The 21,226-nt window shown below is 44.7% G+C and overlaps 1 protein-coding gene across 1 annotated transcript; it reads right to left on the bottom strand.

Moving 5' to 3' along the window:
* Window positions 1-9,471: 9,471 nt before the first annotated feature.
* Window positions 9,472-20,639, bottom strand: ETS2 (ETS proto-oncogene 2, transcription factor). Its single transcript, XM_068179551.1, has 9 exons — window positions 20,484-20,639; window positions 17,670-17,790; window positions 15,992-16,111; window positions 15,345-15,545; window positions 14,623-14,706; window positions 13,724-13,966; window positions 13,301-13,564; window positions 12,519-12,637; window positions 9,472-11,056 (listed from the first exon to the last, which is right to left on the bottom strand). The coding sequence occupies exons 1-9, from the start codon at window positions 20,553-20,555 to the stop codon at window positions 10,841-10,843; spliced, it is 1,440 nt and encodes a 479-aa protein (XP_068035652.1). The 5' UTR covers window positions 20,556-20,639; the 3' UTR covers window positions 9,472-10,840.
* Window positions 20,640-21,226: the final 587 nt, after the last annotated feature.

The raw sequence follows: 21,226 nt of genomic DNA, 5'->3' as shown, positions 1-21,226 counted from the left end.
ATAGGAAGACACCAATAATAAAATAATCACAAACCTGACTCACCAAGCTAAAAAGCAGATTTAGCACTCTGCAGATCTAAGGAGAAAACCCAATTAAAATTCCTCCTGCTATCTGTTGAGATTTTCTTGTGAATTGCTACACAGTTGTTTGTTTCCTTTTAAATAAGCAAACAACCAAAGAGCAGACTACTTCCCTAAATGAAATTTTTCAGTGTTTGTTTGTCTTTCTCCATAGAAATTCAGGCCTTGTCCAGACTTGGGACTTGTAACAAGGACTGATTTCATATCCTGAGAGAGGAGAAAGATGAGCACAGCTGAGGAAGGGAGATGCTGTTAGCACTTCCATGGGTTGAGCCTTGGTTTTATTTGTCTTTTCCATCAGTAGGAAAGCCATTTTGCATTAGAATTGAAGACATGATGATGCAAGGAATTTGTTTCTTTATTTCCCATAAATATGTCACATTAAAATGTAAAGCTTAAACTGCTTTGTATGTTACAAGAACAAACAGCCCATCTCCAGCAAGGGAAATATGTAAACCACCTTATCTTGGTTTTCATGCACTGCTAAGTAATTCAAATGAGAGGGTGATAAACATCAAACATTCTGTGTTTGAAACAGAAGAATTAAAACTTTTTTTTGGTGGTGTTTTGATGGCTTTTTCCCCCACCTCCAAACACACAGTTTCCTTTTGACCAGATAAAACCTTTCATTCATAAAGTATGGGATGTTCTGTTTTCAGTTCTCATTTTGGGCAAAGTCAGGGAGGGACAGAAATGTTGAGATGAAAAAGCAGATCTTTCAGTAGAACATTTTGAAACATAAGACTACAAATACAAATACATCCTCTATGTTTCTTTGGTGGTTTTTTTTTTTTTTTTTTTTTTTTTTTTTTTTTTTTTTTTTACCCCAGCTGAAACAGGGACAAGTCTGGCACGAATCTGAACAATCTAAACTGGTTTCACGTGCATTTTTTGACAGATAAATATTCAACCAAACAAGGTCTCCTGCTCACAAAGCATCTTCCCTGGGAGTGCTGCATTTAAAAACACCTAAACTTAAGAGCCTGACACTACAGGTAAGAAAAAGCAGCCTTAAAACAATTTTTAAAACCCTTAAAATGTTATAAGCAGCTTCTCCATGTGACTGTTGAATGTCTAGCCAGGTTTTCTGTGTGCTGACACACATGGTTGCTCAAGAGCTGAGCACTTGTTCCTGACATGCAGGCCTGCCAAAGCCAGAATAGTGAGGACATTCACAATACAGTGATGTAATTTTCTCCCACATTTTGTAAATGTGGTTTTCTGTTGCAAACTTCCTTGGTTTTTAATAGTAAAGCAGCGGTGTTGAGTGTGCAGAGGCTGTGCTGCAACGCTGAACCCCCTTCCTAGCAGCTCAGCTGGGATTTCATAACCTAGTGGAGAACTCTGTGTTCACACCCATGACTTCACCCGGGGACCATATTCTGTTCCTCTATTTATTTCTGGGGACAGGGTGAGCAGCACGGCTCTTCTCCATTTGCAGGGGATGATGGCTTGATAGCCAGCCCTGAAATCCGAGGGGATGAAGGGTTGTCCCATCCACAGATGGGAGCAGGGAAAAGTATCCACAAAGACACTTTCTGTGCCAGTTCATGCTCCCTCTTCCCTCCTATTCCAGGCCCAAAAGGAAAGCTGGAGCTATTTTTACTTTGGGCTTTTCTGCATGGGAGAATGAATCAGAAAAGCAGCAGTGCAATATTCCGTGTGGCATCCCCTGGCTTTGTTTATCCCATCCTGGGAGCAGAGTTACTCCAGGGTGCAGGTCCCACTTGATGTCTGAGCCCTGCTTTAGGATCTGATTGTTTCCCTCCTTGCAGACAGAGGCTCTACACAGTCCTCCAAGAGCTCTGGGAGCTCGAGCAGCCAGAGGCAGTCCCTGTCCTCTCTTCTCCCCCCATGCTTGCCAGGAAGGGCAGGAGGGAGCTGGGTTGGCTGTCAGGGACTGATAACGGGCTCTGGGTGTTTCCTGGATGGAGCTGCTCTGATTTATAGCCAGGCCAGAGAGGCTGCTAAGGACCAGCTCTCTTTTATTTCTCCTGCCTCCCACACACAGGAACAAGGAACAATAAAGATCATGACCCTCTTTCCACTGGCATTCCCGGCCCCTCCTGTGCTGTCCAGAAATGGGAGAAAAAAACCTTGTAGGAAATGAGGAGTCAAGTGGTGGCGACAGGGCAGGGAAAGGCTTTGCCAGGCTGCAGTGACAAGGCAGAAGCCACATTCTCCCTGCTCCCTGCCTTTAGTGTTTGCAGATCCTCGACTGGAAGAGTCTGGGACTTAAAACCAAAGCAAAAGAGCCTCTACGAGCAATGTGAGAGTCATAGAACCATAGAATCATGATGGTTTGGGTTGGAAGGGACCTCAAAGCTCATCCAGTGCCACCCCTGCCATGGCAGGGACACCTTCCACTGTCCCAGGCTGCTCCAAGCCCCAGTGTCCAGCCTGGCCTTGGGCACTGCCAGGGATCCAGGGGCAGCCCCAGCTGCTCTGGGCACCCTGTGCCAGGGCCTGCCCACCCTCCCAGGGAACATTTTTTTCCTAATATTCAGTCTAACCCTACTTTCTGTCAGTTTGAAGCCATCTCCCCTGTCCTGTCACTCATTGCTCCTGCAAGGGAAGTCAGTCCCTGCAGTGAAGGAACTGCAGGAATGCAGCTGCAGGGCCAAGTTCCTTTTCTGGGGAGCTGGGGGAACTTCCCCCCCACCCCACCTGCTGCAGTGGGGACTTGTAACAGCAGCAGAATCTCACTCAGATCTCAGCTGGATCCTCTGCAAATCCCTCTCAAGCAGAGGGAAACGCAGGGACAGTAATTGGCATGGAGCAGCAGCTCGGCTGTGCTGGTGACAGAAGATTCTGTGGGAGTTATTAAGGGGCTGTTGTTAAGATATTACTAATAATTTTCAGAATCATTTCCATTCCTATTCTTCCCCTGACAGCCTGCAAGTGCTGTGGGTCCTTTTAAAACCATTCTGCCTGCGAAGAGTTTATTGTTTTATTTGATACGTTGCTTAGGGACAGCTCGGCACCTCCTGTGCTTTATTTTCCCTCTCCCTTCAAAGAGTGAGAGCATTTTAATATTTCTTGGAGAAAAATGGATGTAATAAAACACGAACATCTCGGGCCCAATCTGGCTGCAGTGGAAAGCTCTTCCCTGAGAGGCTGTTCCGTGCTGGCTTTTCCGGTTGCTGTGCTCTGCAGAGAGCTGGAAGCACCATCCCGCTTCCCATAAACATCTTTCTCCAGCTAGTGGAAAGCTTTGCTCACTTAGGATGGGAGGATGGAGCAGAGATGGACCTCTGTGGTCTGCACTGATGGGTTTTTGGGTTTTTTGAATGAGTCACCGCACACGGCTGAGCTGGGTAAAGTCACACGATCATGGTCAAAATTGCCCAAGTGTTGAAGTTACCACTGGCAGGGGACATTTCATAGAATCATGGAATAGTTTGGGTTGGAAGGGACCTCAAAAGTCATCCAGTGCCACCCCTGCCATGGCAGGGACACCTCCCACTGTCCCAGGCTGCTCCAGCCCCAGTGTCCAACCTGGCCTTGGGCACTGCCAGGGATCCAGGGGCAGCCCAGGCTGCTCTGGGCACCCTGTGCCAGGGCCTGCCCACCCTCCCAGGGAACATTTTTTTTCCTACTATCCCATCCAACCCTGTCCTCTATCAGCTTAAGGTCATTCTCCCTTGTCCTGCCCCTCCATGCCTTGTCCCCAGTCCCTCTCCAGCTTTCCTGGAGCCCCTTCAGGCCCTGGCAGGGGCTCTGAGCTCTCCCTGGAGCCTTCTCCTCTCCACGTGAGCACCCCCAGCCCTCCCAGCCTGGCTCCAGAGGGGCTCCAGCCCTGGGATCAACTTAGTGGCCTCCTCCACCCTCATTCCAACATTCCACATCTTTCTTGTGCAGGAGGCCTAGACCAGGATGCAGAACTGCTGGTGGGGTCTCACAAGAGCAGAGTAGAGGGGGAGAATCAGCTCCCTCAACCTGCAGTTTGGCACCGGAGTCCTCAAGGTTTGTTAAACATCCAGGTGAGGGCAAGGCCACCATTGAGAACTGGCTGTGCTGACCCCTGGAGAAGTGACCTCATGGAAGCCACCATGAGACAAAAGAGCACTGACTGAGTACCTGGGTGACGTCTGCACAGGGATCCTGCAAGGGCAATGGAAAATACCCCATTTATGAGTGTGGTGGGCACATTCTTCTGTCTCTCACAGGATTTTTTCATAGAGGAACACAGAGAGAAGAAAGAGAAAACAGTTTCTATTTCTGCTCCTTGTTTTCCCCATGTGGAATGTGTTTGGAGAATTGTTTACCTGGGGTGATTGCTTGGTTGGATTCTGGTGAGGATTGTTTGAGCTGATGGCCAATCCAACCCACCTGTGGCTGCACTCTCAGAGAGGGTCACGAGTTGTGAGTTGGATATGGTAGCTAGAAAAAGTAGGTTTGTAGTTTTAGTATCTCCTTTAAATAGTATATTAATGTATTATAGCATAGTTATAATAAAGAAATCATTCAGCTTCTGAACTGGAGTTGGACATCAGCATTTCTTCCCACCGGGTTCACCTGCATTTACAATCTATGAGCTGCTGCAGGCTGGAGATATTCGAGTGTGGGAAGAGAAATGCGGAGAGCTGTGCAGGCACCAGCCTCACTGTCCACTCCTCACTAGCAGGAGTCTCCTTCCCTGTCACAGTCATGGGATGAGGACTCAATCACAGCGCTGGGCTTAGCTGGGGATTTTAGAGATTGCTTAAAAACAGGGAATGAAAAGTGTTCATGTGCACGAAAAAGAGAAGGAGAGACCTTCTCTTGAAGGTGAATTCTGGAAGGCACTGCCTGTGGAAAAGATACACCCCAAGCCTTTGGGACCTGGCAAAGCCCCTTGAGGAGAAAGTGGAATTTTCCCTACATAAACAAAAATGGTTGTATGTGTTTCAAAAAAAAGGAAAAAAAAAAATTGGGAAGCCAGGAGGCGTAGAGCCCTGACGAGGAAGAAAAGGAGCGTTGTGCACAGGACATTGTGGGAGCTGTTCCAAACCAGGCCATCCTTAGGCAGAGATGTCCCTGCTGGCTCAGCAGTGGCTCCAGGAAGGACTGGCTGTGGGATGGGCAGTGTGGGAGAAGGGGATTTGGGACTCCTGGCTTCAGCAAGAAGCATGTTCCTGGCATCTCCCAGGGCTGGCACTCAGGATGGGGAAAACAAACAAACAGGTCTGTTCAAAGGCATGTAGGAGGAATGATATTTCTCTTGGAAGAGCTCCTCTTTTTCCACAGGGCAAAAAAAAAAAATATATAAAGCAAGCACCCTGCAAGAGAATGAGAGCTCCCTGTGAATGGCAGGAAGCTAAATGGGAGACTGCATCTGCTGGATTAATCTTTGCCTTCTGTCAGGGGGAAAAATAAAAAAAAGTCAGACAAAGAAATGAAGCTTGATTCAAAATACAGCAGGCCAAAGATAGGCAGCAAGCAGGAATGGGTTTATTTGGCTTAAGAATCACAGAGTGATTTGGGTGTGAAGGGACCTTAAAGCTCATCCAGTTCCAAGCTCTTACATGGTCAGGGACACCTTCCACTATCCCAGGGGCTCAAACATCCAGATGGAGGAGAAGGGGAATTATGCTGACTGCACCGGACTTTTAACCTGCAACTATTTCATGGAAAACATTTTCCTGCCTTTCTGCACTTCACTCAGATGGTTAAGGTGGGAGATGGGTTCTGGAAACCCTCCTGTGGCAGAGCAATCCCACCCCAGACCATGCAGGCGTGTGAGTTGTACACGGAGCATGTCAGGAGCCGTCGCTCCATCACCGCCCCTCTCGGCCTCAGGAGGATGAGTCCAACCCTGGTTTTCCAGAAGGAAGGAGATGGCCAGCAGCTTTCCAGAGGGATTGCAGATTTTACTCCTCTGTGTGTTGCCTTTGGCCCCTGGGATGGAAGCCCAGGGGTGAGCCAGCCCCATACACGCTCATGGTGGGATCTCCCTCCGTTTCCAAACCACATGATTTTGGCTCGGCTTGCCCACCTCCCCCTGAGCTCTGGATTTCCTTCCACAGCCCCAGGAATGCACAGACTGTTTTCCCTTATGGCTCTGCTCATAGTGAAAGACAATAAAGAACAAACAGGTTTGGGGTATGCAGGCTTTAGAGGAATTGTATCAGGACTTTTGCATTTGCTCTCTCATTTTAGGTCATGATGCAGAAAACCGTGGTAAACATCCTACATATGGGATTTTGGACAATTTTTCTAGCTATCTACACAGCAGCTGGGAAAAATATCTTCCAAGCTCCCCACATTTTGCATGTGCAGAGGTTTCATTTGTTATACTTGCTACTTATATTTTGTTGAGTTCATCATTCACCTTGTTGTAAATGCCAAGAGAGGTAGAGACAGAAGGAAGAGAAATGTTGAGCTCTGATGCTTCTTCCCCAAAGCACAGAATTACTTAATAATGCCTTTATTCATACCCAAAAACTTATCACTTGAAAATCTCAATTTGCACGGAGCAAATTATGCTGTTACTGACCAGCATATCTTATTTATTTTTAATAACTTCACTTATTGTGTGGCTGCGGAGGGCACATCACATGGCAAACATTGGACATGAGTTCCTGGCTACCTTTCCCAAGGGCTGTGAGCCCTTTTTCACTCTTCTGGCTTACAGGGACACCTTTTATTCCCTCTTTAGCCCTTTGAGCATTCATGTGTCTGGCATATGAACGTTGCTGCAGTCATATGGTGCTGTGAACACAGAGGGGTTCAACTTGTGCTCTACTTCACACAGAGAAACAAAGAGAAACATGAGTCACAGCACAAACTCACATGGCCAAGGCCTGGCAGTCCTTTACCCCGTCAAAATTTGGGTCATCCGTGGAAAGGGCATCAAAAGAGCCATGAAAGAGATGGGAATGAGAAACAGAAGAAGGGCTGAATCCTGCATCCATCCCTTTGGTCCTTGGCATATTAATAACCAGCAGGGCCAGAAATGCTGAGAAACCTCCAGGTTTGCAGATAATGCCGAGTTGGTTCAGTAGCCAAATGCCAGAGTGCTGGTGAAGAACTCCAGGAGGACCTCACAGCACACAAGAAGGTGGCAGGTGAGCACCAGTGTAGGTTAATTTAAAGAAATCCACCCAAGGGAAAAATAACCCAAGCTGAGTGTATGTGAAGCTAAACTTGGTAGCTACCAGGAAATGTATCGTTGACAACTCTGAAATCATCAGCTCAGTGAGCAGGGACTGCCAAAAAGCCAAAAAAGCATAAGGGTACAGATAAAACAGCTTTGTTCTGCTGCTGAGCACAACATTGCTGTGCCCTCACCTCAGAGTCTGGGTGAGGTGCTGGTCTCCAGTGCTTGAGGACAAGTCAGTGGAGCGTGGTCAAGGGGGGTCCTTCCTTTTATGCTGGACAAGGTGAGAAATCCCAGTTAGAAGGAAAAGAAACAGGCAGGGCGTCCCTTCCGAGAGGCCAAGCACCGTGAGGGGATGGGGGTTCACTTGGGGAACCACCAAGAGAGTGGCCAGGTTTGCTGAGTCCTCCTGCCACTGGTGGAGACAAAGGATAAGGCACTGGGGTAAGTGATCCATCATCTGCCCCATCCTCACTCCTCACCTGTACCCGGCTGTGGCACACAGCTCAGACCCAGGGTGAGTATGAGAATAAGGAGCAGCTGACAGATGTTTCCCAGAGAAGTCCCCTGGACACTGAGCATTTGTTGCTCACAGATTTCCCAACCCAGAGGTGGTGTTTTACTTGGGATGGAATTCTACTTTCTTTTTTTTTTTTTTTTAATTAAAAAAAAAAAAAGGCAAATACTTTGAAGTCAAACGCTGTTATTAGAGGTGATATGCCAGCCATGGGGAGGTGCCAGCTGCAAGACTTTATTTTGACTGATGTTTCATGAGGAAAGCTGGCAGCTGGGAGCACAGGGAGGCATGTCCTGAAGAAGGTGAAGAATTCAGCCAGACTGCTTTCAACAGCCTCTTTGATGCTGGGTGGCTGAGAACACAGAGCAGGGCTTTCTGCGTGTGCTGTGACAAAATATCCTTTAATGACTGTCTTCTGGGTCACCCTGGGCTACAGCTTGAACCCCTGTGTGGACCCAATCCAGTGCAGGAGAGCAAGTTTTCATGGAACAGATCACACAGAATCATTGAGGTTGGAAAAGATCTCTAAAATCCATGCTGTGCCCCATCCCCACCTTGTTCCCAGACCAAGCACTGAGTGCCACCTCCAGGGATGGGCAGCCCCTTCCAGTGTTTTTGCTTCAACATTTTTACTTCTTCCAAACACACTAGTGTGGGTTGCATGGATCAGGATACTTCTACTACCATGACATTTCTTTTTTCTGCTGGGGGAGGAAAATAAGCAACTTTCCTTTAGCCTCTAATTTGGAGCCTTCAATGATCACCCACACAAGAGACAGCCATGGTTTCAGTTTAAATAAAGAAACAGTTCTGTGTTCAGGGAAAGAAGGCTGCAAATGGGACTTGACCAGGTTGAGAAGACAATTAGTGCTCAGCAGCCGTGGTGTGAGAAAGGGGGGGGGAAAAAAATCTCACATTCATCATGACAGCCCATACTTTATTTTCATGCAAAATAAATAACTCCCTCAGGATCAGGACCACACCAGCACTACCCCTTCCATGGCAAGGGGCTGGAAAGGGATGATCTTTAAGGTCCCTTCCAACCCAAATCATTCTATGATTCTTTTCCTTCACAGGGGCAAGGAAAACTAAGGCTGAAGGACAAGGAAAAATAAGTCTGCAGCTGTTTTGGCCTGATGAGGGGCTGACCCTTTCAACTCCTCCCATTTAGCAAGGCCCATTTCCCAAAAAACCCCAAGTCCATGGCTTTTCACATAGTGACAACACCAAAAGCAACAGCAAGACACAGTTTGGTAGAAAGATCAAGAGGCGTAGGGCCAGCATCATTTAGTATGTCTATTTTTTAACTTTTTAAATGTGTGGAAATGTTTCTGCATTTCCTGCTTCTCTGGAAGGTGGAGGGATGAAGAAGAGGGTGATGGAGACGGCAAGGTTCCTCTTCACAGGATAGGAACAGTTCAAGCTAAAGCTGTCTTCCCACCTGTGTTTTTCCATATCTTCCCCCACCACTTTACACGCTCTTTCACACCACAGAACTGCCAGTTTTCTTTCGGAGGCACAACACAAAGGTGTTAACTCAAATTTCCATCCAGAGAGAGTGGTTGCATCCATCTAGCTCAGCTCCAGACCAGCCTGTGCAGTATTTCTTGCAGTATCTTGCAGTATTTTTTCCAATAAGCCCTAAGCCTGGCTGATTATTTTCTTTTTGGGTTACTTTTTTCATCCTGCAGCTCTTGAGGGCGGTGGTAGCAGGACGGACACGGACTGAACCAACAAACAAACAAGGAAGGAACTCCTCTGAAACTTTCCAGATCGAAAAGCACACACAAAATTTTCTTTGCAAGAGGTTTTAATGAAGTGTCATATTTTTAAACCTCTCACACTGTACAACACATTTAACTGTACATCAAGCTCAGATAAAAAATAAAGCTTTCTTACAAAGTACGTTTTTCCAGTGATTTTTTTTCCTTTTTTTTTTTTGCAGTAAAAATAGCTGCTACATAAAACCCTCCTGATCTTCGAAAAGGAGTCACAGTTATTTCCAAAAATAGAATTCGTATTTTAATAATACAGAATAAACTGCAGGAAGAGACAAGTGAACTGAAAAAATAAGGCTTGTATATAAATTTTTTTTTTAAAGTACATGCATAGAAGTTGAAAAACATATGCCATTTATAAAGAAAAAAAGGTAATTTTACCCATATTAATATTTTTATTTTTCAGTTACAGAAGAAACCACAAACAGGCCCTTTTATGTCCCAGAATACAACATTAGTTTCCTGTAAAAATGCCAAAATGCACAAAGAATTGCCAGTTCAGCCTTGGCAAAATCCTGAGCCCGGCCTCCCCCCCTGCCCCCCCAATGCATGCACACTGAGCATAGAACTTCTGCTGTCTCTCAGGCCAATTAAATATTTGCAGAAGGTTATATATCCTAGACAAACATGAACTGCCCCCCCCACCCCACATTTCATAAGTTTACATTCATCCTATTTCAAAACACACATACAATTAGTTTAATTTACACTATACAGTATCTGTTAAATAGGAACATCAGTTTCCAGAGGAATCACAGAGTATATACAAACTGAATATTGAAATGGTATGATTTTCCTTCCCTTCTTTTAAAGGGTGGGGTTTTTTTTTTTTGTTAACAGTTGCTACATTTGGTTTTGGACACAAGAGTGTTTATGTACCTATGCAGCACATTTCTGGAGTAGTAACAATAATAATAACAATAATAAAACGTGCTTTAAAACAAAACTAATACCGGTCTCCTTACTGTTCATTTAAAATAAATTAGTTTGTGTTTGTTTTTAAATAAACTGCATGAGGACGGTGGTATTTCAAAAACATCCCAGAGCAAGAGCTCTGCTGCATCGCTGGTTTCTCACAGCCAACCTTTGGTTTCACAGCCAACCCATCCTTCCAGGGCAGTGTCAAAGCGCTTAATAGGGCAGGGCAGGCAGCTGAAATGCTGACCCCTGGAGCACCCCCGTGTCTCCACGCCAGAGCCAGGGCTGTGCCCGCTCCCCCAGAGCCCCACCGACCACACGCGGCCGCTCCCATCCAGCTCTCTGCGGTCACAAAATGGATGAAGGTCCCGCTTTGCCTCCCCCCGGAGCGCGGCGGGCCTGGCTGCCATGGCTCCCGGGCATTGTCCCCACTGGTGACTCCAGATCCACGAGCCGGGCCCGGGATCAGTCCTCGGTGTCGGGCTGCACGCCCAGCATGGCGTGCAGCTCCTCGGGGGTGTAGCCCAGCAGGTTGTGCAGGTCGCACACGAAGCGGTACACGTAGCGCTTGCCCGACGTCTTGTGGATGATGTTCTTGTCGTAGTAGTAGCGCAGGCCCCGGCTCAGCTTCTCGTAGTTCATCTTGGGCTTGTTCTTCCTCCTCCCCCACCGCCGTGCCACCTGCCAGAAAGAAAAATCCATTCAAAATTTGTTCGACTCATCTTCTTCTTAGTGGCTGATTAAATAAAACCTTTTCTCAGTCAGAGCATTTTATTTGCTTTGGATGGCCCAACCTCACAAGAGAAGAGTTGGTGACTGATCCCACAAGAGACCGCAACAGCAGCTCCAGGAGAAGGTGGCTGGCAGCAAAGGTCACCTGTGGGAGTTGGCCCAGCTGTGACCCAGAGTCAGATGGATTTTATTCCAAAAGACCCAGGCTTGAGTTCCAAGCCCTGGGAATCATTTGTTTAACTTAGGGTGAGATTGAGAGTTCCCCCATAAGCCTTTGGTGTTGTTATGCTAAGTTATCAAAGTTATGCTCCCCTATTGGTTACTGGTTTCCCCTCTATGGTTATAGTTCTAGAATGTTCTACCCTCAAGTGTATATATCATTGCTTCCCCTTTATCTGAGGTCCTGGGATCCTGCCTCTCATACTGTGCTCCACGTTTGTTGTTTTCACCCTTTATTAAAAGTTCCTTTTGGGCAACTCCATCAAACCCGCTCCTTCTCGTTTTCACCACCCTTGCCCTGAAGTCAGGGAACCAGAGAAGTTTGTCACAGCCACCCTGACTGCAACAGACACCAGTTTGTAGGGGATGGGTCAAAACATGCTTAAGGAGGTCAGGTTTATGGAGAAATCATAGAATATCCTGGCAGCATCCCACAGGGACCAAAGTCTAATTCCTGGCCCTGCACTTCACCACCCCAAGAAACGCAGAATATCCTGAGCTGGAAGGCATCACAGAACCAACCCGGCTGGAAAAGCCCTTTGAGATCAAGCCCAGCCTATGACCCAACACCACCTTGTCATCCAGACCATGGCACTGAGTGCCACATCCAGTCTTTTCTTAAACACCCCCAGGGACAGTGACTCCACCACCAGTCCAGCTCCTGGCCCTGCACAGGACAAGCCCACAAATCACAGAATACCCTGAGCTGGAAGGGACCCACAAAGATCCGAGCCCAACTCCTGTCCCTGCACAGACACCCCAACAATCCCACCCTGTGCCTGAGAGTTTTGCACAAACACTCCTAGAGTTCTAGCACAATCTGCTCTCTCAAAAAAAGTTTTACCATTGATTGGCTATCAGGCAGCAGGGGACAACTCTTTACTGGAAGTTCAATGCTATGAAGTTCCTAGGAGGTCATGATTCCTCTCCCCTCTTTTTTCTTTTTTTTTTTTTTAATCTAAAAGTTTCACTGGACTTTTTATGCCATCTCTTAATACAATAATTTTCCTACTGGAAACAGTATCAGAAAATGAAAATGCATCACTTTCAATGAATGAAGTTCCCACAATACTTCAAAAGCAGCACTACCGTATTTGATGTGCAGCTAAACACACATCTATATGCAAGACTGGGCTCACAGATGTCAGATCAGACCCCAAAATCTTTGTTTTCACCCCAATTAGCCACATACCTCATCTGGGTCAGCAAGTTTAAATTCCCATCCATCTCCTGTCCAGCTAATGAATGACTGACAGGACTTGTCAGTCAGTAACTCCAGAAGGAATTGCCACAGCTGGATAGGGCCACTGCCTGTTGGGAAAGAGGAGACACAGAAAAACCACAAATTAATACCTCTGCCAGCTCTAACCACAACCAACGTATGTGACCAGACTTGCATCACAGACCTGGTAATTAATCTGATTTATCTTTTTTATAGATCAGAAACAAGCCTAAGGTTTTACTCTATAGCACAAATCTGCTATTAGCCATGTGAAAATGAAGTCAGGTTTTTCATGGAAGCAAAGGATTTGACAAAAGTTATGTCTTTTCCTCTCACATGGATCCTTTAACCCTCACTCCCACCTCCCAAACAGCTGCATTTTGAGCTCCAGGGCTTGGCCTGAAGTCTTTGGCTTGGCAAAGATCCTACAGGAAAAAAACAATTTCAACAAGGACTACAGCAACAAGGCCTTAACAGGCCTTAACAACACCTGTGGGAATTTCCAAATCTGGGAGATTTTGTCCAAGCTCCCCTCTTTTTCAAACAGACCAAAAAGCGCATTTGATTTTAACTTGCTCTGACGTGCCTGCCTGTTGTTGCTGTAGGTGGATAATCCCTGAGACTTTGTTTAGTAACATATGAAATTGAAATTATTTGTGACTAGTGGTCTCTACCTCCCATGGCACACACCTGGAGGGAACACTTGACGTTACATAAAAACATAGGAGTGACCATTTTGCCTCACCACTCACCAGTAAAGCCAGCCAGGATGGCTGCTGGTATAACTGGTTTCCCTTGCTCCACAGGATCACTCCGCTCTTGAATGTAGTCTTTGAAGGACATGGTAGGTTTGCTCAGGCACAGGGACTGGCTGCAGTCATCCTCAAAGCTCTCGTAGGATGGCACACGCTGCAAATCCACCAGGGAGGATTGGCTGTTCCAGGACTGCAGCATGGAATCCGAGCTCTCGTAGCTCTCAGCGCCACTGTCGCTGGATTCATGCTCTCTCAGCTTGCCTTCATCAAATAAAACAATGAAATAAATAAAATAGCAAGTCTTGGTGGCTTCTTTCCCTTCCCCTCAATCCAGCCTGTCCATCTAAAATCACGTAAAGGAGGAAGAGGCATTCAGAACATGGCCTTGGCCCCGTGGTTATCGTGCAGATAACGACTCACCAGAGTTATCCATCAGCAAGTTGAGATTGCTCCTTGGGAAATCCTGGTTTACTGCACAGTAGTTCACACCAACAGCATCTGCTTGGGTTTTAGGGAACAATGGGAAGTCTTGTTCTGGGTTTAGGAGATTCGGTGCCGTGGAAGTCTGACAGACGTCAGTCAGGAGACTGGGTTTGGGATAACTGAGGGGCTTAGGGTATCCAGGCATTTGCATTCCATAGGAATTCTGATCTACATTAACAGCTGAAAAAAGAAACCAAAGAATTAGATGATTTTTTCCCTGGAGACCCTTAAACAAACTAATACACTAAATACACCAAATCAGATTCTGCAAATCCCCTTCTCGAACTTGCCAGCCACAAATGCCCATTGTTCATTCTTCAAGGAAATGACAGAAAAAATTGGGGAAGTTTAAGTGGTTTTGAGCAAGGCTCTCCTCATTAAGTGGTGTAATCAGGCTGAGTTGAAGCCTGACTGTGGTAGAATAAAACACAACATCAATCAAACAATCTGAGGGAGCCAGCACTGCATCCCACACACTCCCAACAGCTCTAGCACACTTCCAGAGACTTTAAAAAGGCCTAAACAGAATTCTTGCTGCTTCCCAGTTTTTGCCTCAGTTTGCTAGAGATGGGAGTGGTCATTCTGCTCCACAGATGGAGGGCTTGGCATAGCAAGAGGAAATTTCATTTTCTCAAAGCCTTTGCTCTTCAAACGATTTCCGATATAAATTAGGTGACAACTGAACAATACAAGGAAAGAAGGCTGGAGCAGCTGAAGTCAAATGTTCTCCTCAAGCACAGCAACTATTCTGGTGCTTTTTGTTTCTACCCTGGAATCTGTGACACACTTAGAATAAACTGAGAGATGCAAACTATGAATTTTTAAAAAATACTTACTCAAGGAATTATTATTGACCCAGTGAGGAACTGAGGTGAGGTGAGAGTTCTCCACATATTGATCCTGTGTTTTCTCTTGGCTGTCTGGGGAGAGGAGAAAAAGAGAAAATTTGGGGTTTATAGCTTTAAAGATCCGACCTATATGCCATGGAAAGCTTCTGACTCTTGGGAATATTTTGTGGTTACCCTTCACAAAAATTTTAGTATCATGCTCTATTTGTATTGCATTCTCTCTCATGATAGAAATCACACCAAAAATACCCAACTGACTTCCAACAGGCTTTAAAACCTGTTGGTTTTAACAGGCTTGAAAACCACACCAATTGAATTTTCCCATAAAACTTAAAATCAACAATAATTGCAATGTGCTTTAAGGTCCAACTGTTGGTTAACTTTGTATTTATGGGGTTAACTGTTTTATTTATGGGGTATTTACAGTGGTCGCACCCCAATCTCCCTTATTCCAGTGATCTTCCCAAATAAAACCTGCCCACAAATGCACTCAGCCTGCACACAGAATGTCTGCAGCCATCTGCATCTGTGCTTTGCATACCAAGGATGTACTAACAGTGCTGATAATGCTTTTATTAAGCAAGTTTTAAAGCTTGAGTTTTCATATGCAATAAAACCCTTCATAGTGAAACCAGTGTTGAAATCGAGTCCCACTGCTGTTTCTCTTAGGAAAGCCCTGAACCAAAAGCTTTTTCTGGCTCTCTAACTACCTTTTATCATCTGTTCCAGGTGTTCCCACAGAATATCACCCACAAAGTCAGGTGCCAGTTCCAGGAAACGCTCCTTGCCCAGGTTGCACAAGTCTTGGCCACTCATAAGAAACTGATGGAAGTTCACATTTGCCAAGCTGAACTCATTGGTAGCCCATGAAAGCCACTGGCAAACTTGTTGTTCAGTCCACAGCCAGGGATCTGCAAGACAGGAAGGATCCAACATTTAGAGATAACTCCTGGCCTTATCAAATAATCTTCATTAGAAAGCAGTGAATTTAAAAAAAAAATTGTTTAGCCAAGTTACTGAGTTCTGAATGAATTCAGAATGAATGTATTCTCAAATTTATTAAAAAAACCCAAACAACCCAGTCCTCTCTTTTCCTTCTGCATTCACTTGCAACCAGAGATGTCCTCAGCTTGCTTGACTCTCTTATGCTGCCAAAGCATGAGCTCTCCATGCACCCATTTTTAACAGCAGCAAGTCTGGCCTTTCCAAGGCAAGCTGTGCCAAATCCACATAGGATCCATTCTTGTATTTCCTACTGACATCATTCTTTCCTTTTCAAAGAGCAGCTATTCAGCCTCCTCCTTAGCATTAAAAAAAAAAAAAAAAAAAAAAGAGCTTATAAATAGCAAACACTTACTATTTGGGATACCCAGCCGACACTGTTCCTTTGTGAAACCACTGAAAGTATCTTTCAGGGCCTGACTCATCACAGCCTTGCTGCACGGGGTTAACAGAGGCAATTCACAGTTGTTGGACTCTGCAAGAAAAGAAAAGGGGTGGAGGGGAGGAAGAAGACACATTAACTTCAGGGCATTGAAAGGAGTGACTGGGTTTTGCTATTTGAAGAATTAAAAAAAAAAAAAAACCATGCTAAAAAGTTGGTGTTTTAAAAACAGAGATCACCATGCTCTAAAGTCTCTGTGCTACTCATTTGATAAGATTGCATCACTAATTAGAGCTTTGCAGCTTTCCATGCATAGATCCTTATTTATTCTCAGCAGTTACATAAAGTGCCTTTGTTGCAGGGAAAACTTGATTATTTTTTAAGGGAAATGAGACTGCTTATTCCTCTTTTATCACCTATAATTTGCCCTGAGACTTCTTTGCAACTCTAGACAATCTTTATTTAATTTGAGAGCTAAGTTAACTGACAGCAGGGCTGTGAACAGCCAGCTTGCACGACTCAACACTGCATTTCAGACCTTATCATATCTCATCACCCAAGCACATGGTGCAATGGATTATTCCATCATCTGGACCAAACAAGTGTGACTGGTAACAAGCTGGGGGTGAATAATGCACCAAACCACAAAGCTGGCACCATTATATGTCAGTAAAAATCACTGATCTACTTCTCTGACTTTCACATTTACAAGAAGATTCTATTTTAAGGATAAATTCAGCTCCCACTCAGCTTTTCTTATTGGTCAATTTTTACCAGAAGATGCCTCATTTTATCACAGAATGATGTCACAGAATCATTTGTGCTGGAAGGGACCTTAAAGCCCATCCAGTGCCACCTCCTGCCATGGGCAGGGACACCTTCCACTGTCCTAGCTGCTCCTGGCAGATTCCAATTCAGTTCAGAGCTGGGCAGCTCTTCTTGCTCTCCCAGACTATCTACAGGCTGCACTTGTGCTTAACTTCTGCTTTTACCACACCCTTCCTAATATCTGCAAGGACTTGCTTTGCTGACCAGAGCAGGTGACTGATTAGAATCACACTAGAACAAAGGACCTGTGGTTTTCTGGGTTTGAGGGCTTGAGGTTTTTTTTTCCTTTCCCTAAGGGGAGATAAAAGCAGCATCGGGTAAAATACCTACATTTTGATGTAGGGCACTCTTGGTGGGATACAGACCTACACACACACAAATAAAATAAAAATCTTAAAACATCCCCACTTTGTTTTTTTCAAGTACGGAATAAAACTTTCTGAGATTTAACACCAGAGAATCAAAAAAGCTTTCAGAATATTTGCACTCTAATTATGGTTGAGATGTTGCAAATTTAAATACGTAAAACTCTCTTTTTAAAGATTTTTTAAGTCTTAGCTCTGCTTAAGCTCCTACTAAGGCTTCTTCCATGAAAAATCAGTCTATTAGGCTGCTGCATCCCAGTTCCTATTTCTTTTCAGTACAGAAAACAACAACCATCCACAAAGAAACTCACATGAATAAAACTAAGCATGTCCACAGAAGTCCATGTATTAAACCACATCTTTTTAGGGAAATCCACGTTGCACACCCAGGAAATGTTAGTCAGACCCCAAAAATTTCTGCTCTGCTGACTGGACTAAGGAGCAAAATGAAGATTTACCATAAGAAGTGGAGTCAAATCCTGTTGGCACTTCCTGAAGTGTTTGGTCTTCACTGAGTGAGCAAAAATATCCAGCAAAAAGCGAGTTTGAGCTATCAAAGGTGTCAAACGCTGGCTGACGCTGCAAAGGAACAGAATAAACACAGAACCACGTAAGCATTTTGCTGGAGAGCTGTGAACTCCTCTGCTAGGAAGTGTCTGGGTTTGGTTTCCTAGATCTGGAGATCATACACAACCACTATCTTGAATGAGCCAGCTTTGAAATATAACCACAACGAGGGCACAGCTTCTGCTGAGTGAATAAAACCCACTGATAAGGGCCCTCGAGGTGGGGGATGTTCTGCAGCTTACAGTAAAGCCAAATCAAGATATTCTTAGTTTTTTCCTGTAATTGAGGCTTTTAACAATAGAGACTGTGTGTATAAATACATATTTATTGCCAGGTACATTTTAAAGAAATCCTCATTTCCTTAACCCTTTAAATTGATTATCCACTTGATGAGGATTTGATGGCAGATCAGTAAATTATGGGAAAACTGCCAGTGCAAAACCTACAGTAGATTTATGAATTTGTTTTTTTCTTCTAAAGGATAAAACTCATCTGAACCACATCACTTGAAGCTACACAGCCAGCTTTACAGGACTTGAGGAAGGATGTTACAGCACCTTTTACACTTCTGCCTTACTGGATTTGCCAGCAACCACATTTTGAAGTCTTTCAAGTGCTCAGATGCTCAGTGAAACATTTCTACTTTCATTTTACAGCAAGGGATAAACAAGACTGATAAAAATGTTCCAGATAAAAGTGGATTCTGCTGATATACTGACATTCAAGAAGTATTGCTATATTTTGAAAACCTAACTCCTTTCAAACTTGACTTGAGCCAGCTCTGTATGCCAGAAATACTAGTATGAAATTGCTAAATTCCCCCCAACCACTTTAGTCTTTGGGGGGCAGGAGGAACGTGAGCAGAGGAGGAAATAACTTCAAAAACAACTTATGAAACTTGCTTGTTAGTCACAGGGAAACCATATCTGCAATATCTTGAGGCAAAGACGGATAAAAGTTGCCACTGATATTTTTCTCAAGGCACCTGAGGATAGAACACTGCTCTGGAAAGCTGCAGCTGGCTCATGGCAGCTCCTGCCCCTTCAAGCAGCTAGAGACAAAGGCAACTTGCAAATGTTATATTTAGTTTAGGCAAACACTGATTTGCCAGCTTGTGCCAAAGGAGTGGATTTAGCTGCGGACAAGGCAAGGAGTTTTCAGGCCAGTATTCACGTGCAATGCAAAAAGCAACCTAAACTATGTTCCTGGAACAGCAAATTAGGATTAATTTTCCCTCACATTCCCTAACATTTCACATAAAAATCTCCTGGCCAGCAGGGACAAATTGTGGACCTCTGTTTCAGGTACTCCCCAAGTCAAAGCCAGCCCTTGGAAAGGCTCATTTGTGAATAAAACAAGTTAATAACAGTTGCCAAATCTGCTGGTAAAAGATTCTTTATACATTACTAGATAAAAGCTCTGACTCATCTCCAGCACCTAAAAGAAATGGCAAGTTCTTTCAACACAATCTGGAAACTCCTGCATTTTGTGTAAATGGCTGACCCTTCTCCTGAGTCATTGGAAAAAATGCTGTGGCATGTGAATGAGTAAAATCCATACCGTGCTAGTTTCATATTTCAAAAGGGAGAAAATTAATGTGCAAGCATGTTCTTCATTTAATAGCAGTAAAAGAGGACAAACACAATGCAGAATGAATTCTGCTCGTCCTATCAGTTCCACAACTACTTTGTATGGCTTTTCAATACATGTAATTATTGCAGAACAAAATAAAATGAAATGTGAACAGCTACAGCATAGCATAACACAAATCTCTGACTTAATTCTATGACAACTGAACACTGAATAGCTGCTTAGAACAACCACTGTGTTAGGAGCACACAGATGTTATGCTGGGGATCTCCTGGATTTTCTTTTGAAGAGTAAAAAAGGTTAAGAGGGGACATAGAGCACTAGAGCAGTCAGCATCCCCAGAGCCTCACTGATTCCTCAAAGCATGGCCATTCCTCAAAGCTAATGAGAGCAGAAAGGCTCTCCCTATCCTTTACTTGGTTTACATTAATCAATGCTGTGTAAAAAATTGATTCTGGGATTAAAAAGCAACTTGCATGAATGGGGAGGGGGGGAGCCCTTTAAGACTGAGCCTTTGTAGTCTGCTGACTTCAGTTTGTGAATTCCTTTCAGAACAAGGTGACAGACATGGTCTGCCTAAAGATAAAATAAATGTAATGATTTTTGGAGTTATTACAGTGTATTTGGCTCCCATTAATAACAGTTGTAAGTGAACAACCAACTTTTAATCCAAACAAGGCTCAGGAAGGTACCAAACCTGACCAGTCCTATCAGGACAGGCCTCTGCCAGTCTCATCAAATTAAAGACACAAACCCTCTCCTGCTGCCCATCCTTTAAGCTTTATTTTGGCAGAAGTTCCACCAACACCAGCAAATTTGAGCTCAGTTCTTGTCTACCTCTTTTAAATTCTTAGGATTTAGGTAATGGAGAGAGGGAGCCTTGTTGGGGGAGAGGGTTGAGGGCGCAAGATTTGCACCTTCTTATTTCAGTCCTGCTTTTCACATCTCCGTGGAACTCAGTGGGAATACTCTGGCAGAAGATTAGAGGGGAGCAATCAAACCTCTGCTCACTTGGCTTGTCCAATTCCTGTTCTAGCACTGCAGGAACACAACAGAAGCACTGGCTGGGAGCTGCCCCAGCTGGGCTTGGGAGGTGACAGCTCCAGGGTACTCACCTTAAGCATTCCTCTGTACATGTTGGACACGGGAGCTACTTGATCCATGTTCCTGACCCCAAAGTCACTCATCTGAAAAAGGAGAGGTTCCCATTAACACCACAGCCAAAGGAGGAGGAAGCAGATGTTACCAGATGTACCTGACTGCTCTGGCTCAGGGCATGGAGCAGCTCTGGCAATGAGATACAGGCAAAGCTTTCCCAACATCCCAACCACACAGGGCAGCTCCCACCCTGCTCTTCAGCTGGGAGAGCTTTCGCAGAATTTGTGTTTACCTGCAAAGCCCACAGAAACCCCTTGCCCACCGAGTACGTGTCTCTTTGGAGTATTTTCCAACTTTTCACCCATTATCTTAGGTAATCAGTTTTGTGTTATTTTTGCTTACTCTGTGCCCTCTCACAGGCCATGATTCACTTCAGACTTTGGCTTTCAGAGGAAGAGGAGTGACAGAGTGATACAGCTTCACCTCTTGCGGTCACCCCTTCATGAATAATCAGAGAAGCCAATTCCCAGTGCTCCCAACCTCCTGCCTTGACTACTTCTACTCCAAACCACATTATCTTGTACATTTTCTAAACACAGGATTAACGCATTTATAAAGCTTTAGAGAGCTTTAGTTTTAATTGAAAAGGGGTTTATGCAGTAAAATACCCTTTTTAAAGGGCTGATAAAGGGACCATTATCAATATGTTCATGTCACTGAAGTCAAACCTTTATCATATTGCCTTTATTACCAGGAACAG

The sequence above is a fragment of the Anomalospiza imberbis genome, chromosome 2 (genome assembly GCF_031753505.1).
Source record: "Anomalospiza imberbis isolate Cuckoo-Finch-1a 21T00152 chromosome 2, ASM3175350v1, whole genome shotgun sequence".
NCBI lineage: Eukaryota > Metazoa > Chordata > Aves > Passeriformes > Viduidae > Anomalospiza > Anomalospiza imberbis.
Note: the sequence above shows the minus strand (reverse complement) of the source record. Positions and strands in the feature narration are given on the sequence as shown.

What these genes read in the sequence shown, in the direction of transcription:
- ETS2 (XM_068179551.1), bottom strand. Translation starts at nt 20,555, where the DNA reads ATGAGTGACTTTGGGGTCAGGAACATGGATCAAGTAGCTCCCGTGTCC. An exon ending in TGTACAGAGGAATGCTTAAG is followed by an intron (nt 17,791 to 20,483) that starts GTGAGTACCCTG and finishes GTTCCTTTGCAG; the next exon opens with CGTCAGCCAGCGTTTGACAC. An exon ending in CTTGCTGATGGATAACTCTG is followed by an intron (nt 13,565 to 13,723) that starts GTGAGTCGTTAT and finishes TATTTGATGAAG; the next exon opens with GCAAGCTGAGAGAGCATGAA.